Source organism: Phascolarctos cinereus, unplaced genomic scaffold (genome assembly GCF_003287225.1).
Source record: "Phascolarctos cinereus isolate Bilbo 61053 unplaced genomic scaffold, phaCin_HiC Scaffold_726;HRSCAF=1367, whole genome shotgun sequence".
NCBI classification, from domain to species: Eukaryota; Metazoa; Chordata; class Mammalia; order Diprotodontia; family Phascolarctidae; genus Phascolarctos; species Phascolarctos cinereus.
In genome coordinates this window covers 411,506,814-411,525,742 of record NW_027556098.1, presented here as the reverse complement: position 1 = coordinate 411,525,742, position 18,929 = coordinate 411,506,814, and the positions used below count along the sequence as shown (strand labels likewise).

Here is an 18,929-nt window from a genome sequence, read left to right as displayed (position 1 = left end):
CAGTCGAAGATCCTTCGGATACCAGTGGTTCTCCAGACTGGCAGTCCTTTTCACCAATTAGAAGAGAGCACGGCAGGCCGCAGGGTGGGAGAATTGGCGCAAGGGGGTGGGGGTGGAAAGCAGTATCAAGCAGCGCATGCGCAGTGAGAGAACCTGGTTGCTAAACCCGGTGGGTGGGGATTTCTTGAGATGGGCGGAGGAGCTCACCAATAGAAGCCCGATAATGCAACGCACTGGGACCAATGAAAAAAGAGCAGTAAGGGAAGAGGCCGAAGGAGAAAGTGACGCAGACGGAAAAGCCTACCGGAACTCCTCCCTTTCTCCGGGTTCACCCAAGAGGCTGGCCAAGGAGGCCGAACTTAGCTAGACGGGTTGTTAATTTAACCAATAGAAATCTAGTATGACGCACGCCTTCGCCAATGAAAAACAAGCAGGGTTTTTCCTGCTTGGGGGCAGTTTCTCCGGATGGGCGGCCACAGCGACCAATGAGACTCTGGAAGCTGACTCCCTTCGACCAATGAGCAGAGGGAATACGTCGCTGAAGGGCGGGGCTCAGCGAGCGGCAGTTGAACGGCGGACCTGGAGGCGGGTGACGCGGGGCGTCGAGTGTTGTGGGTGAGGGGCGCCGGGTCGGGTGGGTGATCGGGGTTCTCGAGGCTCGGGCTGCTGGTCGGCGGAGGCCGACGGGGCTGAGGCGGGGCAGCTTGGGATAGTTATCTGGGGCTGGGCAGGGCGGGCGACGCAAGGGCGGGGCTTGTTGAGGTAGCCGACTGTATAACAGGTCCCCGCTGCCCTGTAGCAGGACCCGGCTCCTCTGTGTCAGGTCCCCGCTCCCCTGTAGCAGGACCCGGCTCCTCTGTATCAGGTCCCCGCTCCTCTATAACAGGACCCAGCTTCTCTATAGCAAGCCCTTGCTTGTGTATGTTTGTTTCTGTGTAGCAGGTACTCCCTAGCAGGTCCCAACTTACTTCCAGTAGATCCCTGCTCATGTATACCATATCCCTGTTTTTGAGTAGCAGGTCTTCCATTCTATAGACTAGACCCCGACTTACTATAACAAGTGGGTCCATACCTGTGCATATTACATCCCTGCTTCTGACCTTCCTTCTGTAAAGTAGGTCCCAACTTACTTCTGGTAGGTACCAGTTTTGGTGTATCACCTTCCTTCCTGTAGCAGGTGTCCACTTCCATATAGACAGTCTGCATCCATAGAGCAGGTTTTGGCTTCCATGAAATGAAGAATGGGCCATCAGTCGACTAGAGGCAGCTGGATCTAGTAGAGAGAGAGAGCTAGACTTGGAGTCGGGAGGATCTGAGTTCCAATCCATTCTCAGACACTTTACTGGCTGCATGACCCTGGGCAAGTCACTTAACTTCTGCCTGCCTCAGTATTCTCACCTGTAAAGTAGAGATGATAGTAACACCTACCTCCTGGGTTGTTGTGAGGATGAGTTAATATTTGTAAACTGCTTTGCAAATCTTAGAGCTATGTCTGATTGTCCCTTCTTATGGCACAAAGTTCTAGCAACAGCTGGCATTTAATAATAATAATAATAATACTGATAGCTGGCATTTATATAGCACTTCGAGGTTTGCTAAGAGCTTTACAGATACCATTTGATCCTTAGGACAACCCCAGGAGGTAGTTACTACTATGATGATTATCCCTATTTTACAGATGGGGAAAGTGAGGCAAACAGGCTAAGTGACTGGCCCAGGTCACAGCCAATATCTGAGGCTGGATTTGAACTTGGGTCTTCCTGACTTTAGGTCCCATGCTCTGTGTACCCTGGTGCCCCGTGCCTGCTTCTCTGTAGCAGTTTGATCCCAGTCTTCTGCCTGTTACATCTTCTGTTCTAAGGCCCCTCCCAGCCCTTACATTCCATGTTCTATGGCCCCTCTTAGCTCTGACATCCCCTGTTCTAAGGCCCCTCCTTTCTCTGACCTTCACTGTTCTAAAGGCCCTCCCAGCCCTGACATTCCCTGTTCTAAGGGCCCTCCCAGCTCTGACCTTCCCTGTTCTAAAGGCCCTCTCAGCCCTGACATTCCCTGTTCTAAGGGCCCTCCCAGCTCTGACCTTCCCTGTTCTAAAGGCCCTCTCAGCTCTGACATTCCCTGTTCTAAGGGCCCTCCCAGCTCTGACCTTCCCTGTTCTAAAGGCCCTTCCAGCCCTGACATTCCCTGTTTTGAAGGCCCTCCCAGCCCTGATTTCCCTGTTCTAAGACCCCTCCCAACCCTTACATGCCATGTTCTAAGGCCCCTCCCAGCCCTGACATTCCTTGTTCTAAGGCCCCTCTCAGCCCTGACATTCCCTGTTCTAAAGGCCCTCCCGGCTCTGACATTCCATGGCCTAGTGGTCATACAGTCTCCTTCTTAGCCTTCCTGTGACATCTCACCTGCCTTTGTTACCTTGCCAGGTAGGGGTCAGCATGGATCAGCTGGCAGGGCTGCAGGTGGACTACACCTTCCGGGGTGTGGAGCACGTGGTGCGCTTGGCTGTCAATGGGGAGGTTCTGGAGCTCGAGGTGGAGGACAGAATGACCACTGACCAGTGGCGTGGCGAGTTTGACGCTGCCTGTGAGTGTCCAGTGGCGGTAGGGGTTGGCAATCAGCTAGGAGGAGGTCTCCCTTCCACTTCCTTTTTCCCTTCAGTGGAACCCAGGATAGGACATGGGGGAACTGAGAAGAGCCTTTGATTGAATTCTGGGAACCTGGACTTGAGCCTCATTTGTTTCCTAGACCCACTCTGTAACCGTGAGCAGGTTTCTTTTCTTCTGGTGGCCTTAGTGGGCCCCAGTGCCCCTTTCTGTGTTCTGTGTTCTGAAGCCCTTCCCAATTCTGATGTATTGTGTGTGGCTGAAGGTCCTTCCCACAGTGGATATGTTCTAGGCCCCTTCTGCCTTTGGAAGCTCTGACGTTCTGCGGCTCCCTGGGGTTCTCCCTCACAGACCAGAGATTTCTCCTCTGCCTTGTAGTCATTGAAGATCTGACCCACAAGACGGGGAACTTCAAACAATTCAGCATCTTCTGCAGCATGCTAGAGTCAGCCCTCATGCAGGTGAGACGCATGGCCTGGGGCACTGTTGCCGACCCCCTGGGCGAGGATCAAGAGGGCTGGGCCCTGCTGTGGTTGGGGGCCCCCCCATGCCGCCATCTGTACATGCATACTTCAAGGCGTGCTGGAGGGTGGATGCGAGGGTGGCCAGCCCAGCTTTCCCCTTACTAGTGTGTAGTGGGGGAGGGGGTAGGCGAGGGTGGAGCCATCCATGTCTGTGATGTGCCCCGTGGGCTCTTCCCTCCCTCGCAGAGCAGTGAGTCCGTCACCCTGGACCTGCTGACCTACACGGACCTGGAAGCCCTTCGGAATCGCAAGGTGGGGCCCCGGCCCGGCCCCTCCGCCCCCCGCTCTGCCCAGCTCAACTCTAAGCGTTACCTGATCCTGATCTACTCAGTTGAGTTTGACAGGTGGGGGCCCAGCCAGATTCCCCTCTCCAGCCCAGTTTCACGTGCCTGCGGTCCTGAGGGGATTCTAGAGCTGGGAAACTTGTGGCTCGAGGAAGCCTGTGGCTCTGAGGAACGTTTGTGTCTCTTTGCCTGGGGTTCTGTCGTGCTGGGCTCTTATAGATGGAATAGACAGGATGCTGGATTTGGACCTCAGCAAATCACTTGCCTTTTCTGTGCCTCAGTTTCCTCACTTGTAAAATGAGGACATTGCTCTTGGTGGCCTCCAGTCTCTTCCATCTTCAGATCTCTAACTCTATGGCCCTGTTTGAACCCCAGTTCCCTTGTTGGATGACAAATACTAGCACGTCCTACCTCAGAGGTAGGGTAAGATAATTTTTATGAAGCCCGTTGCAAACCTTAAAGTGCTGTAGGAATGTCAGCTCTTGTTCCTGGGGTTTCTTGGGACTGGGGTTCAGAGGCTGCCTGGGCCTGGAGGAGGTGGCGTCAAGAACCCCCTGAAAGTGAGATGGGCCTCTTTGTCATCCTTCAGGATCCACTACCCACTGCCCCTCCCGTACCAGGGCAAGCCCGACCCTGTGGTTCTTCAGGGCATCATTCGGTCCCTGAAGGAGGAGCTGGCGGCGCTTCGGTCCAGGGATGGGCGGGATGCTGAGATACGCCACCTTCGCGAGCAGTGAGTTTCTTTGTTCACTGGGATTGAGGCCCAGCTAGTGTCATCTCGAGGGCCCCTGGGGGGACTCTGGGTGCTGTGTGGGGGCGGGAAGCAATGAAGGCATGGGAGGTGAGATCACCTGCACGCCTGCCCATGCTAGTCTTTCAGGGCCCTGAGACTCAGCCTGGGCTGTGGGGTGAATACAGGGGTGGACCTCAGCCCAGCCTGGCCTTCTCCCCACAGGCTGAGCCGGGCAGTAAATGAGAAGAGGGAGCTGGAGGTGGCCCTGGGCCGGGCACGGGAAGAGGCGGGTGGCCGGGCCACGACTCACCAGGAGGTGGCTGTGCTCAAGGCCATGGTGGCCAGTCTGGAAGAAGAGCTAAGAAGGGAGCGGGGGCAGCACCATCGGACCGCTGGACGGCGAGGCCAGGAGTGCCGACGACTTACCCAGGAGGTGTGTGTGTGGGGGGGGGGAATGGAGGGGCTTGGTAGGGAGGGAGAGTGGGGGGGGAGGGAGAGGATGAAGGGGAAGGGAGAGAAGGGAGGGAGAGGATGGAGGAGGAAGAGGATGGACGGGGGAGGGGAGGGAGAGGATGGACAGGGGAGGGGGAGGGAGAGAAGGGAGGGAGAGGATGGAGTGAGGAGAAGGGGAGGAGGAGGGAGATGATGGAGGGGAGAGGATGGAGGGGGAGGGGGAGAGGGAGGGAGAGGATGGATGGGGGAGGGGGAGGGAGATGATGGAGGGGGGAGGAGGAAGGAGAGAAGGGAGGAAGAAGGATGGAGGGGGGAGGGGAAGGGAGAGGATGCAGGATGGAGGGGGAAGGAGAGAAGGGAGGGAGAGGGGGGAGGGGGAGGAAGAGGATGGAGGGGGCGGGGGAGGGAGCCGATGGCAGGGTCCAGCACTTGCCTGGTGGCTCAAGCTAAAGGAGGTCCAGGAAGGGGTCTGGGGGGAGATGTTGAAGTCTTTTGTTCTTCCTCTCCCTCGCCCCCATTTCCCCCCAAGCTGGAAGAGGTAAAGTCGTCAGAGCGGAGCCTTCGGGCCCGGCTGAAGTATCTGTCCAGCGAGCTGGCCCAGTACAAGCGGGGGTGAGCAGGCTCTCCTGGGGAGATTGGGGAAGGGCTCAGGGGAGGACAGGAGGACCGCAGGAGACAGGTGGCCAGACCTAGCGGGGTTGGGGCCTGTCTCCCCAGGAGGCAGACCTTGTCTTCAGTACAGTCACCCCAGCCCCGGAAGGACCAGCGGCGGACAGCGTCTCAGGAGCGGAACCCATCCTGGGGCCGAAGGCCTGCCAGATCGTCATCTCAGGACAGCAACCGAGGCAGGGCGCCGTCGCGGCCCTCCTCCTCCCCAGCAGGTGTGTGACCCACATTCTGCTGCCTCCGCCTGCCCTCCCCGCCCCTTGCCCCCCATCCTCCTCCCCACCAGGGGGTCACGGGCTCTGCTGCTCCCTTGGATGAGCTAGGAGGCCCTTCGCTACCTCTGTCCTTGGTCCCCAGGTGTCCGGGCACCCCGCTTCGACCCCACTGCCTTCGTCAAGGCCAAAGAGCGGAAGCAGAGAGAGCTCAAGATGAAGAAGTGAGTGATCCTGCTTCCCCAGATGGACCAGGCGGGGACCAAGGGGGCATCAGTGGGTTCTGGGGGCCCACTCAGCCTCCTTTGAGGTGGATTCCACTGGGTGGGCTAGGGCCCAGGGGCTTGGGTGGCGTCTGGTGTTTGCAGCTTTTATCCCACCCCCTTCTGGACCCTGCAGGCTTCCCCACCCCCAGGCCGGCAGGGCGCTGCTCATGGGCCTCCAGACTCCTCTGGCTCCCCAGGGCTTAGAGGGTAAAGGGCCAGCTCTTCTGCTAGGCATTGGGGGCATCTACGGCTCCAGGCTCTTTTCAGCCCGATGTCATAAGCAGCTTGGTGTGCAGTGGCCTCAGTGCTGGCCTCACAGTGACCCTGTCACTTTACCTGCCTGCCTCAGTTTCCTCATCTGTACAGTGGGGACCATCTGCCGAGGGCCACGTCCATGTTCCCCATCATCATTTCGGGCAGTGGGGTGGCATTTCCCCTGCCTGGCGTGGGATGTACGCTGCCCTCAGCCCCTCCTGGGGTGCTCAGACACTGCCTCCTCGGAAAGCCTTTCCCGTGGTTGTGTCCCCCAATATGATGGAGGCTCCTTCATTTTGCCTTGGGATCCCCAGTGCCTTGCATACAGTAGGCACTTAATTAATACTGGATTGGGTGAGAGTGAGCTTTCCCCCTCTTCCCTCAGCCAGCAAAGAAACCGGATAGGGAGTGGGGAAGGGTCGGGGAGCTGGGGTCGAAGTCGGGTCCATGGCTCATGCGCAGTCTCAAGAGAGGAAGGGGCCCCCAGAGGTCGGACGCGAAGCTCCTCCGGTAAGGGACATGACATGTGTCCCCAGGGAGAAGGGAAGGGGGTCGCGTCCAACTTCTTAGTCCTGGCACAGGAGCCCCTGAGGCCCAGTACTGGCTGCGAGGGGGAGGGAATCCTGGCTCCAGTGAAGGGGAGTGGAGGGTGGGATGAGGAGGCCAGGACCTCAGGGGCCTGGTGGGGACCTGGGGCTCAGGAGCAACACAGAATGTGGGAGGTTGGAGGTTGGGTCTCGGGAGAGGCCAGGCTCTCGTTCAGCCTTTAGTCGGCGGCCTGGCCTTTCCTTTTCTCCTTCCCTACCACAGTAGAGAGTTTTCGAAGCCGTCACTCCTCACTGAGCTCAGCCAGTGAGTTTGAGGATTTCACTAACCCAGCTTCCCGAGGGTAAGGTCGGGGGGTGGGAGGGAGATGGCGTGGGGGGTTTGCCCCAGGAGAAATTGGCTGGGAGCCTGGGAAACCACTGAGACCGAGGGCCCCCCCCTCCCAACTTGCCCCTCTGCTTGCTTTCCTCAGCCTTCGGAGGCAGCCCAGAGTTCGGAAGCCCCTGAGCCCCTCCTCCTGGAATGGCTCAGGAGAGGTGAGTATCAGGGGCCTTTGGAAGCTTGGGAGCCGCCCATGGCCCTGGTGCAGCTGGTCCGGGCAGGGTCTGGGCAGAATAGTGGAGTTGGGCAGGGGATCCTCAGGAGCGGCTCATCAGCACGTGCCCAGAGACCTCACTTGGGTGTCTGGTTTGTGGACGAGGGGACCAGGATTGGGGGCACCTTGGATGGTCTGAGGAGGGCAGAGGGAGCGATGGAGCTTTTGGGGGATTGTTGGCTTGGAGATCCCTCCTGACTGCCTGCCTGACCCCTTCAGATGCCTGTGCTGGACAGTGGCCGCAGAAGACGGCAGGCTAGTAGCACCCCTACCCTGAGGGGCCAGACCTTTGGCAAAGGTGAGCTTTCTTCCTGAGAGCCAGCCGTGCTTCCTCGGTGGGGTTGGGGGATTCATCCCTTGACGCCAAGAGCTCCTAAAACCCTTGGGTTCAGCCCAGGTCCTCCCACAAGCCCCTTCACGGAGGACGACTGCCCATCCCTAGGCTGGTTCCCAGAGGGAGCCACTTTCTTCTTCCTCCTTACAGAAAATACATTTGAGGAGCCGCCCACTGACCTGTCAGAGATTGATGCCCGCCTGCAGGCTCTGCAGGAGTACATGAATAGGCTGGACACAAGGACGTGATGCTGCCCCCCAGCACCACCCAGAGGGACCTGGGCCTGGCTTCTCTTCTTCCCCTTAGCCCCCCAGCGGGAGGCCAGAACTCCTGAGACTCAGCCCTGGCTGCCAAGGAACCCGAGGACTGAGGAGGCGTGTGTGTGTGAGTGTGTGTGTGTGTGTGTGTGTGTGTGTGTGTGTGTGTGTCTGGTGGAGGGGGGTGGGGAGGGGCAGAGGATGTAAATAAAGGGTTTGGGCAGTTTTCCCTCCCCCAGCCCACCCCTGCTCTGATCTTTACATTCTGACTTTCTGCATCTGGGCTTTGAGCAGGGGCAGCAGGGCCCAGGGAGGAAATCACACAGCCCCTCATCAGTGGCCTCTGTGACCACGGCTGGGTCCCCCCGAGTCAGTGAGCTCAGTTCCTCCCATGTAAAATGGGGTGGCTGATCCCTGGGGTCCCTCCCTCGTGCATTGACCAGCGGAGTGTAGGTGGCTCTTCCAACCAGACAGTGGCAGTTCCAGTCGTTTAGAGGGCTGGGAACTGAAGGAGCCTGAGACATGAGCCACTTGACCCCCACACTCGATGAGGGAGGGAACCAAGGCCCAGGGAGATGAGGAGTGGGCCTGTGAAGTAGGCCCCTCCAATGCCGGCTGGCATCAATGCGCGAGTCACAGAATCCCCACGTGGCCAGGGTCTCGGCAGCTTTATTCGGGGATACTGGGGAGGGGCGGCCTGCCGGCCGTGGACACTGGAGGCAAGGGTAGGTGGTTGGCTGCGATGGCCCGGGCTCCCACAGGCCTCTCGCCCTTAATAATGGGGCAGCTTCCGCAGTTCTCTGTAGAGCCTGTCTGCAGCCCTTTGCTGCTCGCCCTGCGGTGTCCGGATCATGTATTGAGATGAGAGCACACCGTGCTGTGTGCCACAGCGAAGGAGGCTCTGTATGGCCCGGATGGCTCGGGGAGCAGGGGCTCGATCTGGGGGAGGGAGACAGCCTGGTTTGCCAGCTTGCTGTCCTTAGCCTTTCTTCCCCCCCCCTCCGTAGCTACACCCCAGGGACCCAAGTGTCCCGGTTCTGGTCCTCAGCCTGATACAGGCCTGGGGACTTGGGCGTCCTAAGTCTTAGCCCCGCAGGACCTAAGTGTCCTTGCCTCTAGCTTTGCTCTACCCTCCTGGTGCTCTACTCTCCAGCCCCAGTCCCTTACCTTCCCAAGGACCCTCCCTCTCTCCTGTTGCCACTCACTCCTGAAGTTGCCGATGAAGCCGATCCCCAGGGAGATGGAATTCCAGGTGGCATCTGAGTGCTGTCCTGTGGTGGACCACCCTCGCCCCTCGTAGATGAGCCCATCTTCCCCAATCAAGAAGCTGGAGGCAGAGAGGGCGGATTAGCCTATTGAGGAAGGCTTCTTTGCCCTTCCTCCCCCAACCCCAGTGTTCTGGGCTCCCTGGCAGTCAAAATCCTATCTCATGAGAGCCTTTCTCCCCTCTTGGAGCAAAAGGCTGCTTAGCTTAGCATTGGGATATCTTCCCCCTCAGAACCGCTGCTGTGTTTCCCCTCAAATGAAGGGGCTCCCCATCACTGTTGTGCTCTCACCTCGGGCCAAGGGCCCCCCCATGGCTAGGAGGTTACTCCTCTCAGATCAGGGGTTCCCCCACCGTTAGGACATGTTTCTTCTTAGACCCTGGGGCCCCCTGACCTCTTCCCGCACACCTAGGATAAGTTTCTCCCTTCGGATGACAGGTTCCTTCACTACTGGACTGGGTTTCCTCATACTCCAGGGCTCTCACTTCGGAGATGTGTCTTCTTTCAGATCAGCCCCCACTGCACCATTGTACTGTGTTTCCCCTCTGGTCCCAGGCTCTGCCACAGCTGGGCTATTTCTCCCCTCAGTTCAAGGGTTTTCCCCAACATTGTTCTCTCCCACTCCTTTGGAGCGGGGCCACCCCTACCATTCAGACTAAGGTCTCCCCCACAGCAGGGATGTTCCACCCCAGCCCAGGTCTGTTCCTCTCCCACACCCCAACCCTGCCTTCCACCTAGTCGCTGTCCGAGAATGCTCACTTGTACGAGATGTCACAGAAACCCTGTATTTGGACATGGTCAACTTGGATGTTTCTTATCTGCTGTTCACAGTCTGAGGGGGAAAAGCAGGGGTTGCCAGCTGTTTGAGTCACCACCACGAAGTCCACCGGCAGGTTCAGGGGTCTCAGGCACTGAGAGGGCAGGGCCCGCCATTCAGACCTCGAGACAATGTCTGGGCAGCCAGGCAGCATGTTCCTGGGCTTCAGGTCATCCTCCCCTGAGACAGGGAGGGCGGCCAAGAGCAGGAGCAGCCAGGGTACCATGTCTGCTTTGGTATCTCGGGACCAAGGGAATCAGACGGCAGAGGACCGGTGATCTTGGGATGCTGAGGGTAGCTCTCCAGTGCCTAGAGCTGGGGCTGGCTATTTATCACCCGGATTTGGGGGGGGGGAGGACAGGATACAGGGCAGTGACCTTCCCTTGGCCACGGAAGGCCTTGCATCAAAACCCGGGTGCTTTGCCCCACAGGTGTTGGAAACTAAAGCCACAGGTTCCTGTTTTCATTGGAACCTGGTGGGGGCAGGGAAGGGGAGAGCTGGGTGGTCTTGGTGCTGATGGATAAGAAGGGGGAGGATTTTTCTGGCTTTTCCCCTCTCAAGCCTGCTGGATACCTTTGGGCTCAATGACAGCCAGAGGTCCTTCTTCTTTCCCACACCCTCCCTCCTTCTGGGCATCGAGAGCCGACTGCTGGCTCTGGCCATCCTGCCGCCGCCCTGTGGGACCTTGGGTAAGCTCCTTCCCCTCTCCTGGTTTTAGTTTCGTCACTCCACAATAAGAAGCTATGATTCTGTGGTTTTAGTCTCTTGAAATGCCACTTCTCTAGGCCTGAGGAGGATCCAGCCATTCGGTGGTCCAGAAGGATGTTTGTGTTTATCTCAATGGGAATATACATCACTGATTCAAATCAACAACTATTTGGAAGGAGCTCCCACAATGAGCCGGGATTACAAAGTCAAAGGACAAAGCTGACCTGGGTTCGCTGACCTAGCCTACATTCTGCTGGGGTGAGGGTAGGGGAGCCTGGAGCATACAAGAAAGAATAAGGTCTTCACGAAATCATGGAAATGAATGGCAAAGGGGAGAGAGTGACACTGCAGAGGGGGATGGATAACGAAAGGTATTCTGTAGGAGAAACTACGTGAGGTGTGCTTTGAAGGAGGTGCAAGGAGCATCTATTATGCTCCTGCTGTGTGCCAGGCATTGGAGATAGAGGAACGAGTGACAGTCCCTGCCCTTGGGGAGCTTATATTCTAACGTATATAGAAAAATCAGACTCAAAACATGAAGTCATTTTTAGGAGGAGGGCACTAGCCCTGGGGGTCTCTGGATAGGTTTTCTTTATTTTTTAAAAGGTAACTTATTATTTTTAGTTTTCAGCATTCACTTCCATAAGTTTTAAATTTTCTCCCCTCCTTCTCCTCCCCCCCGATATAGGCTATACTTATACATTCATGTTAAACATATTTTCACATTAGTATGGTGTAAGGAACAATTAGAACTAATAGGAGGAACCACGAGAAAGAAGAAACAAAACAACAGGAGCAAATAGTCTGCTTCGATCTGCACTCAGACTCCATGGTTCTTTCTCTGAGTGTGGATAGTATTTTCCATCATGAGACGTGGAGATGTCTTAGATACTTGCATTGCTGAGAAGGGTTAAGTCTATCAATATTACACATCGCACACTGTGACTGTTACTATGTACAACGTTCTCCTGGTTCTGCTCACTGCACTCGGCATCATTTCATAGAAGTCTTTCCAGGTTTTTCATTTCTTATAGCACAGTAGTATTTCTTAGAGCACAGTAGTATTCCATTACATTTGCATACCCACAACTTGTTCAGCCATTCCCCAATTGATAGGCATCCCCTCAATTTCCAATTCTTGGCCCCCACAAAAAGAGCTGCTATAAATGATTTTGTACATGTGGGTCCTTTTCCATTTGTATGATCTCTCTGGGATATAGCCCTAGAAGAGCTATTGCTGGATCAGAGAGTATGCACATTTTTATAGCCCTTTGGGCATAGTTCCAGATTGCTCTTCAGAATGGTTGGATCGTTCACAACTCCACCAACAGTGCACTATTGTTCCAGTTTTCCTATGTCTTCTCCAATATTTATCATTTTCCGGTTTTGTCATGTTAGCCAATCTGATAGGTGTGATGTGGTATCTCAGAGTCGTTTTGATTTGCATTTCTCTAATCAACAGTGATTTAGAGTATTTTTTTTCATGTGAGTATAGACAGCTTTAGTTTCTTCCTCTGAAAACAGCCTGTTCATATCCTTTGACCATTTATCAATTGGGGAATGACTTGTATTCTTATAAATTTGACTCAGTTCTCTATACATTTTAGAAATGAGGCTCTTATCAGAGATACTGGCTGTAAAAATTGTTTCCCAGCTTTCTGCTTCCCTTTTAATCTTAGTTGCATTGACTTTGTGCAAAACCTTTTCAATTTAATATAATCAAAGTAATCTTTTTTGCATTTCGTAATGTTTTCTATCTCTTGTTTGGTCATAAATTCTTCCCTTCTCCATAGTGACAAGTAAACTATTTCTTGCTCTCTTAGTTTGCTTATAGTGTCAGTCTTTGTATCTAAATCATGTACCTATTTTGACTTTAACTTGGTATAGGGTATAAGATGTTGGTCTATGCCCAGTTTCTGCCATCCTATTTTCCAGTTTTCCCAGCAGTTTTTTCTAAATAGTGAGGTCTTATCCCAGAAGCTGGAGTCTTTGGGTTTATCAAAAAGTAGATTACTATAGTCATTGACTGTTGTGTCTTGCATACCTAACCTATTCTATTGATCCACCACTCTATTTCTTGGCCAGTACCAAATAGTTTTGATGATTGAGGCTTTATGATGAATAGATAAGTTTTCTTTAGAAGCTGGCACATGAGCTGAGCATCGCTGGAAGCTAGAAATTATGCAAGGCAGAGGCAAGAAGAGATTGCACTTTAGACATGGTACACTGCCCATACAAAGGCTCGGCGGTGGAAATGGGGATGTCCTGCGCAGGGAGAAATGAGCAAGCCAGAGAATTTAACTTACCTTCCTAAGCATTATGCCTCCACCCTGCTGTAGCCCTCCAACATCAGACGGGGGTCTCCAAGGCCATGCCAGCACAGCACAGGCTCTCAAAGGTTCTGTTTGACTGGAACGATCTTGGGTCTGGGTGGGGGTGGGGGTGTAGATCATCAGAAGACGGGCCAAGTTCAGGGAGCTTCATCAGCATATGCTTGGACACAGGGTGATGGATTTCTTTGGTCCCCGCAGCCTGGCTTCTTAAGGCAGCTTGGTGTCTGGAAAGAGAGCACTGGGTCTGTATTAACTGATGCAGAGTGAAATGAACAGAACCAAGAGAGCATTGTATGCAGTAACAGTCACGTTGTGTGATGAGTGACTTTGATAGACCTAGCTCTTCTCAGCAATACAAGGATCTAAGACAACTCCAAAAGACTCGTAATGGAAAATGCTCTCCACATCCAGAGAAAGAACCATGGAGTCTGAATGCAGATGGAAGCAGACTATTTGCTCTTTTTTTCTTTTGTTGTTTTGTTTTTTCTTTCTCATGGCTCCTCCCATTAGTTTTAATTCTTCTTTACATCATGACTAATGTGAAAATATGTTTAATATGAATGTATATGTAGAGCCTATGTCAGATTGCAGGCTATCTTGGGGAGGGGGGGGAGGAGAGGAAGGGGGAGAAAATTTGAAACTCAAAATCTTATGGAAGTGAATGATGAAAACTAAAAATAAATTATTTTTAAAAAGAGCATTGGTTCTGGGTTCAAATCTCAGCTCTAGGAAATCCCTCTAGAGAGGTCCAGTCAATGTTCAAATCCAAAAATGAATGAACAAGACCTAGGAGATTGAGGAATGAGGGGCAGAAGTTGGAAAGAGGCAGACGTAGGTTTAATTTAAGGAAAAACTTGGACAATCAGAACTGCTCAAGTGTGGAATAGGCTGCCTTGGGAAATGATGGCTTCTTCCCATTTAACAAACAAAGGCTGACCACGTGCGGAAGGGATTTTTATTCAGGTAAATTTGGATTCTCTGTGTTTGTGTGGACCTCTGTAGAGGGAGTTCCTAGGAAGAAAAAATAATAACCAACATTTGGATAGTGTTTCAAGACTTGTAAAACTCTTTACAAATATTAACTCATTTCATCCTCCCATCAGCTGTGGGAGGTTGGTGCTATTTTTAGCCTCATCAGACTTGCCCTCTCCAGATCACATGGCTAGTAAGTGTTTGACTTATTCTCATCTTCCTCTCTCCAGATCCTGCTATCAATGCATATGGTGCCTCTTCCATAATGTATCATCTTAGAGGGTTTCCTGGGCCACCAAGAGGCTAAAATCTTTGTAACTTCATGGCTAGCTCTCCATTCAGTATACCACGTCTCCTTTTCTTTGTCCATCTATTCCCATAAATTATCCAAGAGAAGCCCACTTGATAGGATGGATGAGTTTCCTCTGGTACTTTTAACATCATGGTGGCATGTGGGCTGTCCAGCTGTCCTCCTTTACCATCATTATGGGATGAAAGCTTTCTGGCCCTGGACCATCTGGGTGATGTGTCAGTACTATTTCTCGTAAGTCATAAGCAATACATGGCAATTCTCTCTTGGAACCTCTCTTCTCTTGAAGTTTTCAGGACATTACTCTCTCCTGGTTCACCTGCCTCTCTGACTGCTCCTTCTCTGTCTCCTTTGCTGGATCCTTCTCATGCCCTCTGACCACAGATGTCCTTCAGGGTTTTGTCCTGGGCCCTCTTCTTCTCTCCTTCTGTACCTCTTCACTTGTGACCTCATCGGCTCCCATGGATTCCATGACCATCTCTATGCTGAAGACTCTCAGACCTACTTACCCAGCCTAGCCTCTTTCCCAATCTCCAAACTGCCCATTATTTATACATCTCAAACTCACCATGGCCAAAACTGGACTCGTTATCCTTCTCCCCCCAAATCTTCCCCCTCCTAATTTCCCCTTTACTGTTGAGAGCACCACCAGCCTCCCAGACCTAGGAGTCACCGTGGACTCCTCACTGTCTCTCATCTCATTATGTCCAAGTTGTTGCCAAGGCTTGGTGACTTCACCTTTGCACCGTCTCTCAAATATGCCCCTTCTCTCCTCTGCCACCGTGCTAATGCAGACCCTCATCACCTCCGTCCTGAATTACTGCCATAGCTCTGTCTGCCGCAAGTCCCCCTGATCCAACCCATCACCCATTCAGCTGCCAAAGACATCTTCCTCAAGCATAGATCTGACCACATCTCACCTAGTAAACTTCAGTGACTCTCTATTACCTCCAGGGTCAAATATGAAATCACCTTATTGGCCTTCAAAGCTCTTTATAACCTGGTCCCCTTTTATGTTTCCAGTCTTCTCATACCCTACTACCCCTACCCCATACTCTGCAATCCAGTGACTTTGATCTCCTTACCATTCTTCACATGTGACAGCATTTTTCTTTGCTGTCCCCCACACCTGGAATGCTCCCCCGTTATGTCTCCTCCTCCTGGCTTCCTTGATTTCCTTCAGGTCCCAGCTAGAATCCCACCTTCTACAAGAATCCTTTCCTGATCTCTCTGAATGCTAGCGCCTTTCCTCTGTGGGTTATCTCCAATTTATCCTGGTCGTAGCTTGTGCGTACATCGTGATTTGTATGTTGCCTCTCCCAACAGACTGTGAACTCCTTGAGGGCAGGGACTTTTGTCTTCCTTTGTATCCCCAGTGTTTAGCACAGCGCCTGACTTATAGTTGGCACTTAATAAATGCTTGTTGACTTACTGACTATCCAGCTGGCATCTCTCACTTGCCCTTTGGATCACCAGCCATTTTGATCTTTTGGTAATGGGGTCAACCCATGATTCCCAGCTGCAGAGCATCCTTGGGAGACCATTCGTGTAGACAGTACTGGCTTGTGTTTCATCAAGTGAGCTGGAGTGTGGTTGAAAATGCTGTTCAATTTCCCAGAAGGAATCCATCCCCCTCTCTTCCTCCTGCTTCATTGCGGGTCCAGGTGCAGTCACCATCTGAGATACATATGATGACGGGCCAGTTCAATGGACTGTCTGTCACACTCCTCTGTGTGTGTGTGTGTGTGTGTGTGTGTGTGTGTGTGTGTGTGTGAACGCTAGGTTGGAGCCAGGGAACTCCGGATTTGCCATTCCCTGGCTGTGTGACCTTGGGTAAATAACTTTCACTCTTTGGGCCTCAGAATCCTCACCTGTAAAATGCATCTTGTAAAATAAATGAATGAATAAATAAATAAATAATTTTTAAAATGAATGAATGAATGAATGAACGAATAGATAAATAAAATGGTGTTGGCAGAGATCCCACGACTAGACATTTACTCCAAAGAAGTCAATGACAAAAAGACCTCATGTAGTCCAAAAACCAGAATGTCCCAAAAGTCTTGGTGCAAGTCTAATCTTTAAGAATTTCCGAAATATAAATACTACAAACTTACTAAAACCATCACCTGGAAGCTTAATTATTTATATTCCTTTTACACATATTTGAGTTTTGTAAATTTGGGGTAGCAAAATTTTTTTTTTAATTTTTAAAATAATAAAAATTTTCGTCATTACACATTGCTTGTGCAAGAATATCTGGATGACACGTTCTCAGACCTGTGGATCAGTAGAGAAGGTCCTCATGATTAGCCACCTCACTCACCTGTCCTATCTCCATTAGATTTCTTCTAGTGTCTGCATGTAAACTTCATCCGGGGGAATAGACCAGGAGGGAACCAATGATGAGGCCACCATGACCGTTCTTTGGATGACCTTCAGGCTAGGATGAGAAATGCAATTCTTTCAGTCATCCAGCAGAAGCTGATGAAAGTTTTTACAAAAGTCAAAAATCGACCAAAGAGATGTTTAGTGCAAGACAGTGGTTAGGCTGAATTTAACCAATCACCCTTTCAAATGTTTTTTTTTTTAAATAATGTTATAATTCTGAAGTTATTAAAGCTTCCACCTGCACTAAGACTTTTGGGACACCCTGCATTTTCAGCCCTTGTCCTTCTGTAGCCGCAAGAGCTAGAAACAAGGGAGGTGCCCATGTATTGCGGAATAGCTAACCCCACTGAGGTACACGATTGTGATTGAATAATACTGTGCTGTAAGAAACAGGGAATATGATGAAAACAGAGAAGACTAATTAGCTGTAATTACTTAGCACTTTGAGGTTTACAAAGCATTTTATGTACATGGTCTCATCCTCACAAATATCCTAAGAGGGAGGTACAGCTGTGATCCTCGTTGTATAAGGGAGGAAACTGAGGGCGGACAAGAGGTTAAGTAACTTGTGTCTGAGGTGGGATTTGAACTCAGGTCTTGACTTAGTCTTGTTTGCCTCAGTTTCCTCATCTGTAAAATGAGCTGTAGAAGGAAATGGCAAACCACTTCAGTATCTTTGCCAAGAAAACCCCAAATGGAGTCATGGAGAATTGGACATGAGTGAAATGACTGAATGACAACAACAACTTACTGACCTGAAGTCCAAGACTCTATCCCAGGGGTGGAGAACCTGTGGCCTTGAGGCTCTATCCATTATGGTTCTTCTAAGCATTATTGTTGTTGTGTCCTACTCTTTGTGACCCCTTGGGTCATACTGTCTTGGCAAAGATATTAAATGGTTTGCCATTTCCTTCTCCAGTGGCTTAAGGGAAAGAGGGTCAAGTGACTTGCCCAGGGTCACACAGCTAGTAAGTATCTAAGCCTGATTTGAACTCAGGTCTTCCTGACCCCAAACCCAGAGCTCTATCCACTGAGCCACCTAGTTGCCTCTAAGCATAGAAAGACTTAAGTGAACAGACTCAAAGTGAAGTGAATGGAACCAGGAAAACAATATCTAGAATGTCCACAATGGTGTAAATGGAAAGAGTAGTAACGTCAAAATTATAAAAACTGAATGCTTCCAAATTACATGATGCTGAAGGAGACCTATGGGAAGATATGCTCTTTTCCTCTTCTTTGAATTGGTGAGGAACTGTCAGGATGGAATACTGTGTATAAAGTCAGACTTTTTCAATATGTTGGTTTCTTTTGCTTCTTTTCTTTATTGTAAGAGATGAGTCTCTGGGAGAAGGAGAAAGAGATTAGGATAGTAACAATAATGATAATAATAATAATAGTAATAGTAATGATGATGATGTAACCCAAGCCCCAAAGTCCGTTGATCTGGTGTTCCCTCCTTATTCAGTTTCTTCAGATTCTTCCGGCTTCTGGCTTGCTGCTTGTAGTAAAACACTAGAATTAGTTCCAATCAGTGCTGATACTTGGTGAGTGTTAGAGTGTCTGGACATACCAGAACCAGAGTGTCCACTTTTATGTTGCCACCAAAAGAATTTTGGGGACATTCCAAGCTTACCTGCACCTTCACCTTATCCCAGGTGCAGATATCACTCAAGCCACCAAGTTCAAGCCTTATCGTAAGTTATAAAGGTATTTTACCCAAATTCCTGTCATGAAAACACTAGAAGACAGGGGCAGCTAGATGGCGCAGTGAACAGAACACCAGCCCTGGAGTCAGGAAGACCTGAGTTCAAATCTGTCCTCAGATGCTTACTAGCTGTGTGACCCTAGGTAAGTCACTTAACCCCAATTGCCTAAAAAAAAAAAAGATTGGAAAATGATGTTCACTTGAGATCTACTGTCCAGGACAGCATTGTGGTCTACATTCTCAGTTTTTACCATCATTTCTGCATGAGTCCAGGTGGGATAATTCCACCTGGAATCGATGATGAGGTCAACTGATGATGAGGTTAGTGGAACAGTCCTTGGGACCCAGGATCATGTCCTTCTCTGCCCCTACTCCGCTTTCCTGAAGCTGATTCAGAATATTTTTAGGAGTGTGTCCTGTGTGGCTCTCAGGGAGGCCAGAATAGATGTACCTCTAGCACTTCCCCCCACCCTTTCTCCTGCCAGGAAGGGAAGCGGGAGACTGGGGCCAGGAGACTGGCCACTCTGCTGTCCTCATTAAGGAGAAATATTAGACTAGCCTTATATCTATCTGCTCCTTTTGAAATTGTTAATCTAGGGGATGTGGTTTTCAGGTTCAAGCTCACCTCCTTATCTCTTCTTCATTAATTAATTAATTAATTAAAGGAGAGCTCCAAGCTTTATAATCAAGTCTTGACTCCCTTCC

At 51.3% G+C, this 18,929-nt stretch overlaps 2 protein-coding genes across 7 annotated transcripts; one reads left to right on the top strand and one right to left on the bottom strand.

Moving 5' to 3' along the window:
- The first annotated feature begins 500 nt into the window (after window positions 1-500).
- CCDC61 (coiled-coil domain containing 61) lies at window positions 501-7,983 on the top strand. 6 transcript variants are annotated; one of them, XM_020979825.2, is made up of 14 exons: window positions 501-585; window positions 2,418-2,577; window positions 2,976-3,058; window positions 3,308-3,465; window positions 3,995-4,138; window positions 4,361-4,571; window positions 5,121-5,203; window positions 5,309-5,472; window positions 5,615-5,693; window positions 6,376-6,500; window positions 6,801-6,879; window positions 7,009-7,072; window positions 7,351-7,429; window positions 7,616-7,983. In XM_020979825.2, the coding sequence occupies exons 2-14, from the start codon at window positions 2,430-2,432 to the stop codon at window positions 7,711-7,713; spliced, it is 1,515 nt and encodes a 504-aa protein (XP_020835484.1). In that variant the 5' UTR covers window positions 501-585; window positions 2,418-2,429; the 3' UTR covers window positions 7,714-7,983. The 6 variants fall into 6 exon arrangements, with proteins under 6 accessions (XP_020835484.1, XP_020835481.1, XP_020835482.1 ...); XM_020979822.2 differs by having other exon boundaries at window positions 528-615; XM_020979823.2 differs by having other exon boundaries at window positions 545-611.
- A 392-nt stretch (window positions 7,984-8,375) lies between these two features.
- PGLYRP1 (peptidoglycan recognition protein 1) lies at window positions 8,376-10,125 on the bottom strand. Its single transcript, XM_020979809.2, has 3 exons — window positions 9,747-10,125; window positions 8,928-9,049; window positions 8,376-8,661 (listed from the first exon to the last, which is right to left on the bottom strand). The coding sequence occupies exons 1-3, from the start codon at window positions 10,028-10,030 to the stop codon at window positions 8,495-8,497; spliced, it is 573 nt and encodes a 190-aa protein (XP_020835468.1). The 5' UTR covers window positions 10,031-10,125; the 3' UTR covers window positions 8,376-8,494.
- Between the last annotated feature and the right edge of the window lie 8,804 nt (window positions 10,126-18,929).

What these genes read in the sequence shown, in the direction of transcription:
- PGLYRP1 (XM_020979809.2), bottom strand. Translation starts at nt 10,030, where the DNA reads ATGGTACCCTGGCTGCTCCTGCTCTTGGCCGCCCTCCCTGTCTCAGGG. An exon ending in TTCTGTGACATCTCGTACAA is followed by an intron (nt 9,050 to 9,746) that starts GTGAGCATTCTC and finishes CTCTGCCTCCAG; the next exon opens with CTTCTTGATTGGGGAAGATG. An exon ending in CTTCATCGGCAACTTCAGGA is followed by an intron (nt 8,662 to 8,927) that starts GTGAGTGGCAAC and finishes TCCCTCCCCCAG; the next exon opens with ATCGAGCCCCTGCTCCCCGA.
- CCDC61 (XM_020979825.2), top strand. Translation starts at nt 2,430, where the DNA reads ATGGATCAGCTGGCAGGGCTGCAGGTGGACTACACCTTCCGGGGTGTG. An exon ending in TAGAGTCAGCCCTCATGCAG is followed by an intron (nt 3,059 to 3,307) that starts GTGAGACGCATG and finishes CCTCCCTCGCAG; the next exon opens with AGCAGTGAGTCCGTCACCCT. An exon ending in CTGGCCCAGTACAAGCGGGG is followed by an intron (nt 5,204 to 5,308) that starts GTGAGCAGGCTC and finishes CTGTCTCCCCAG; the next exon opens with GAGGCAGACCTTGTCTTCAG.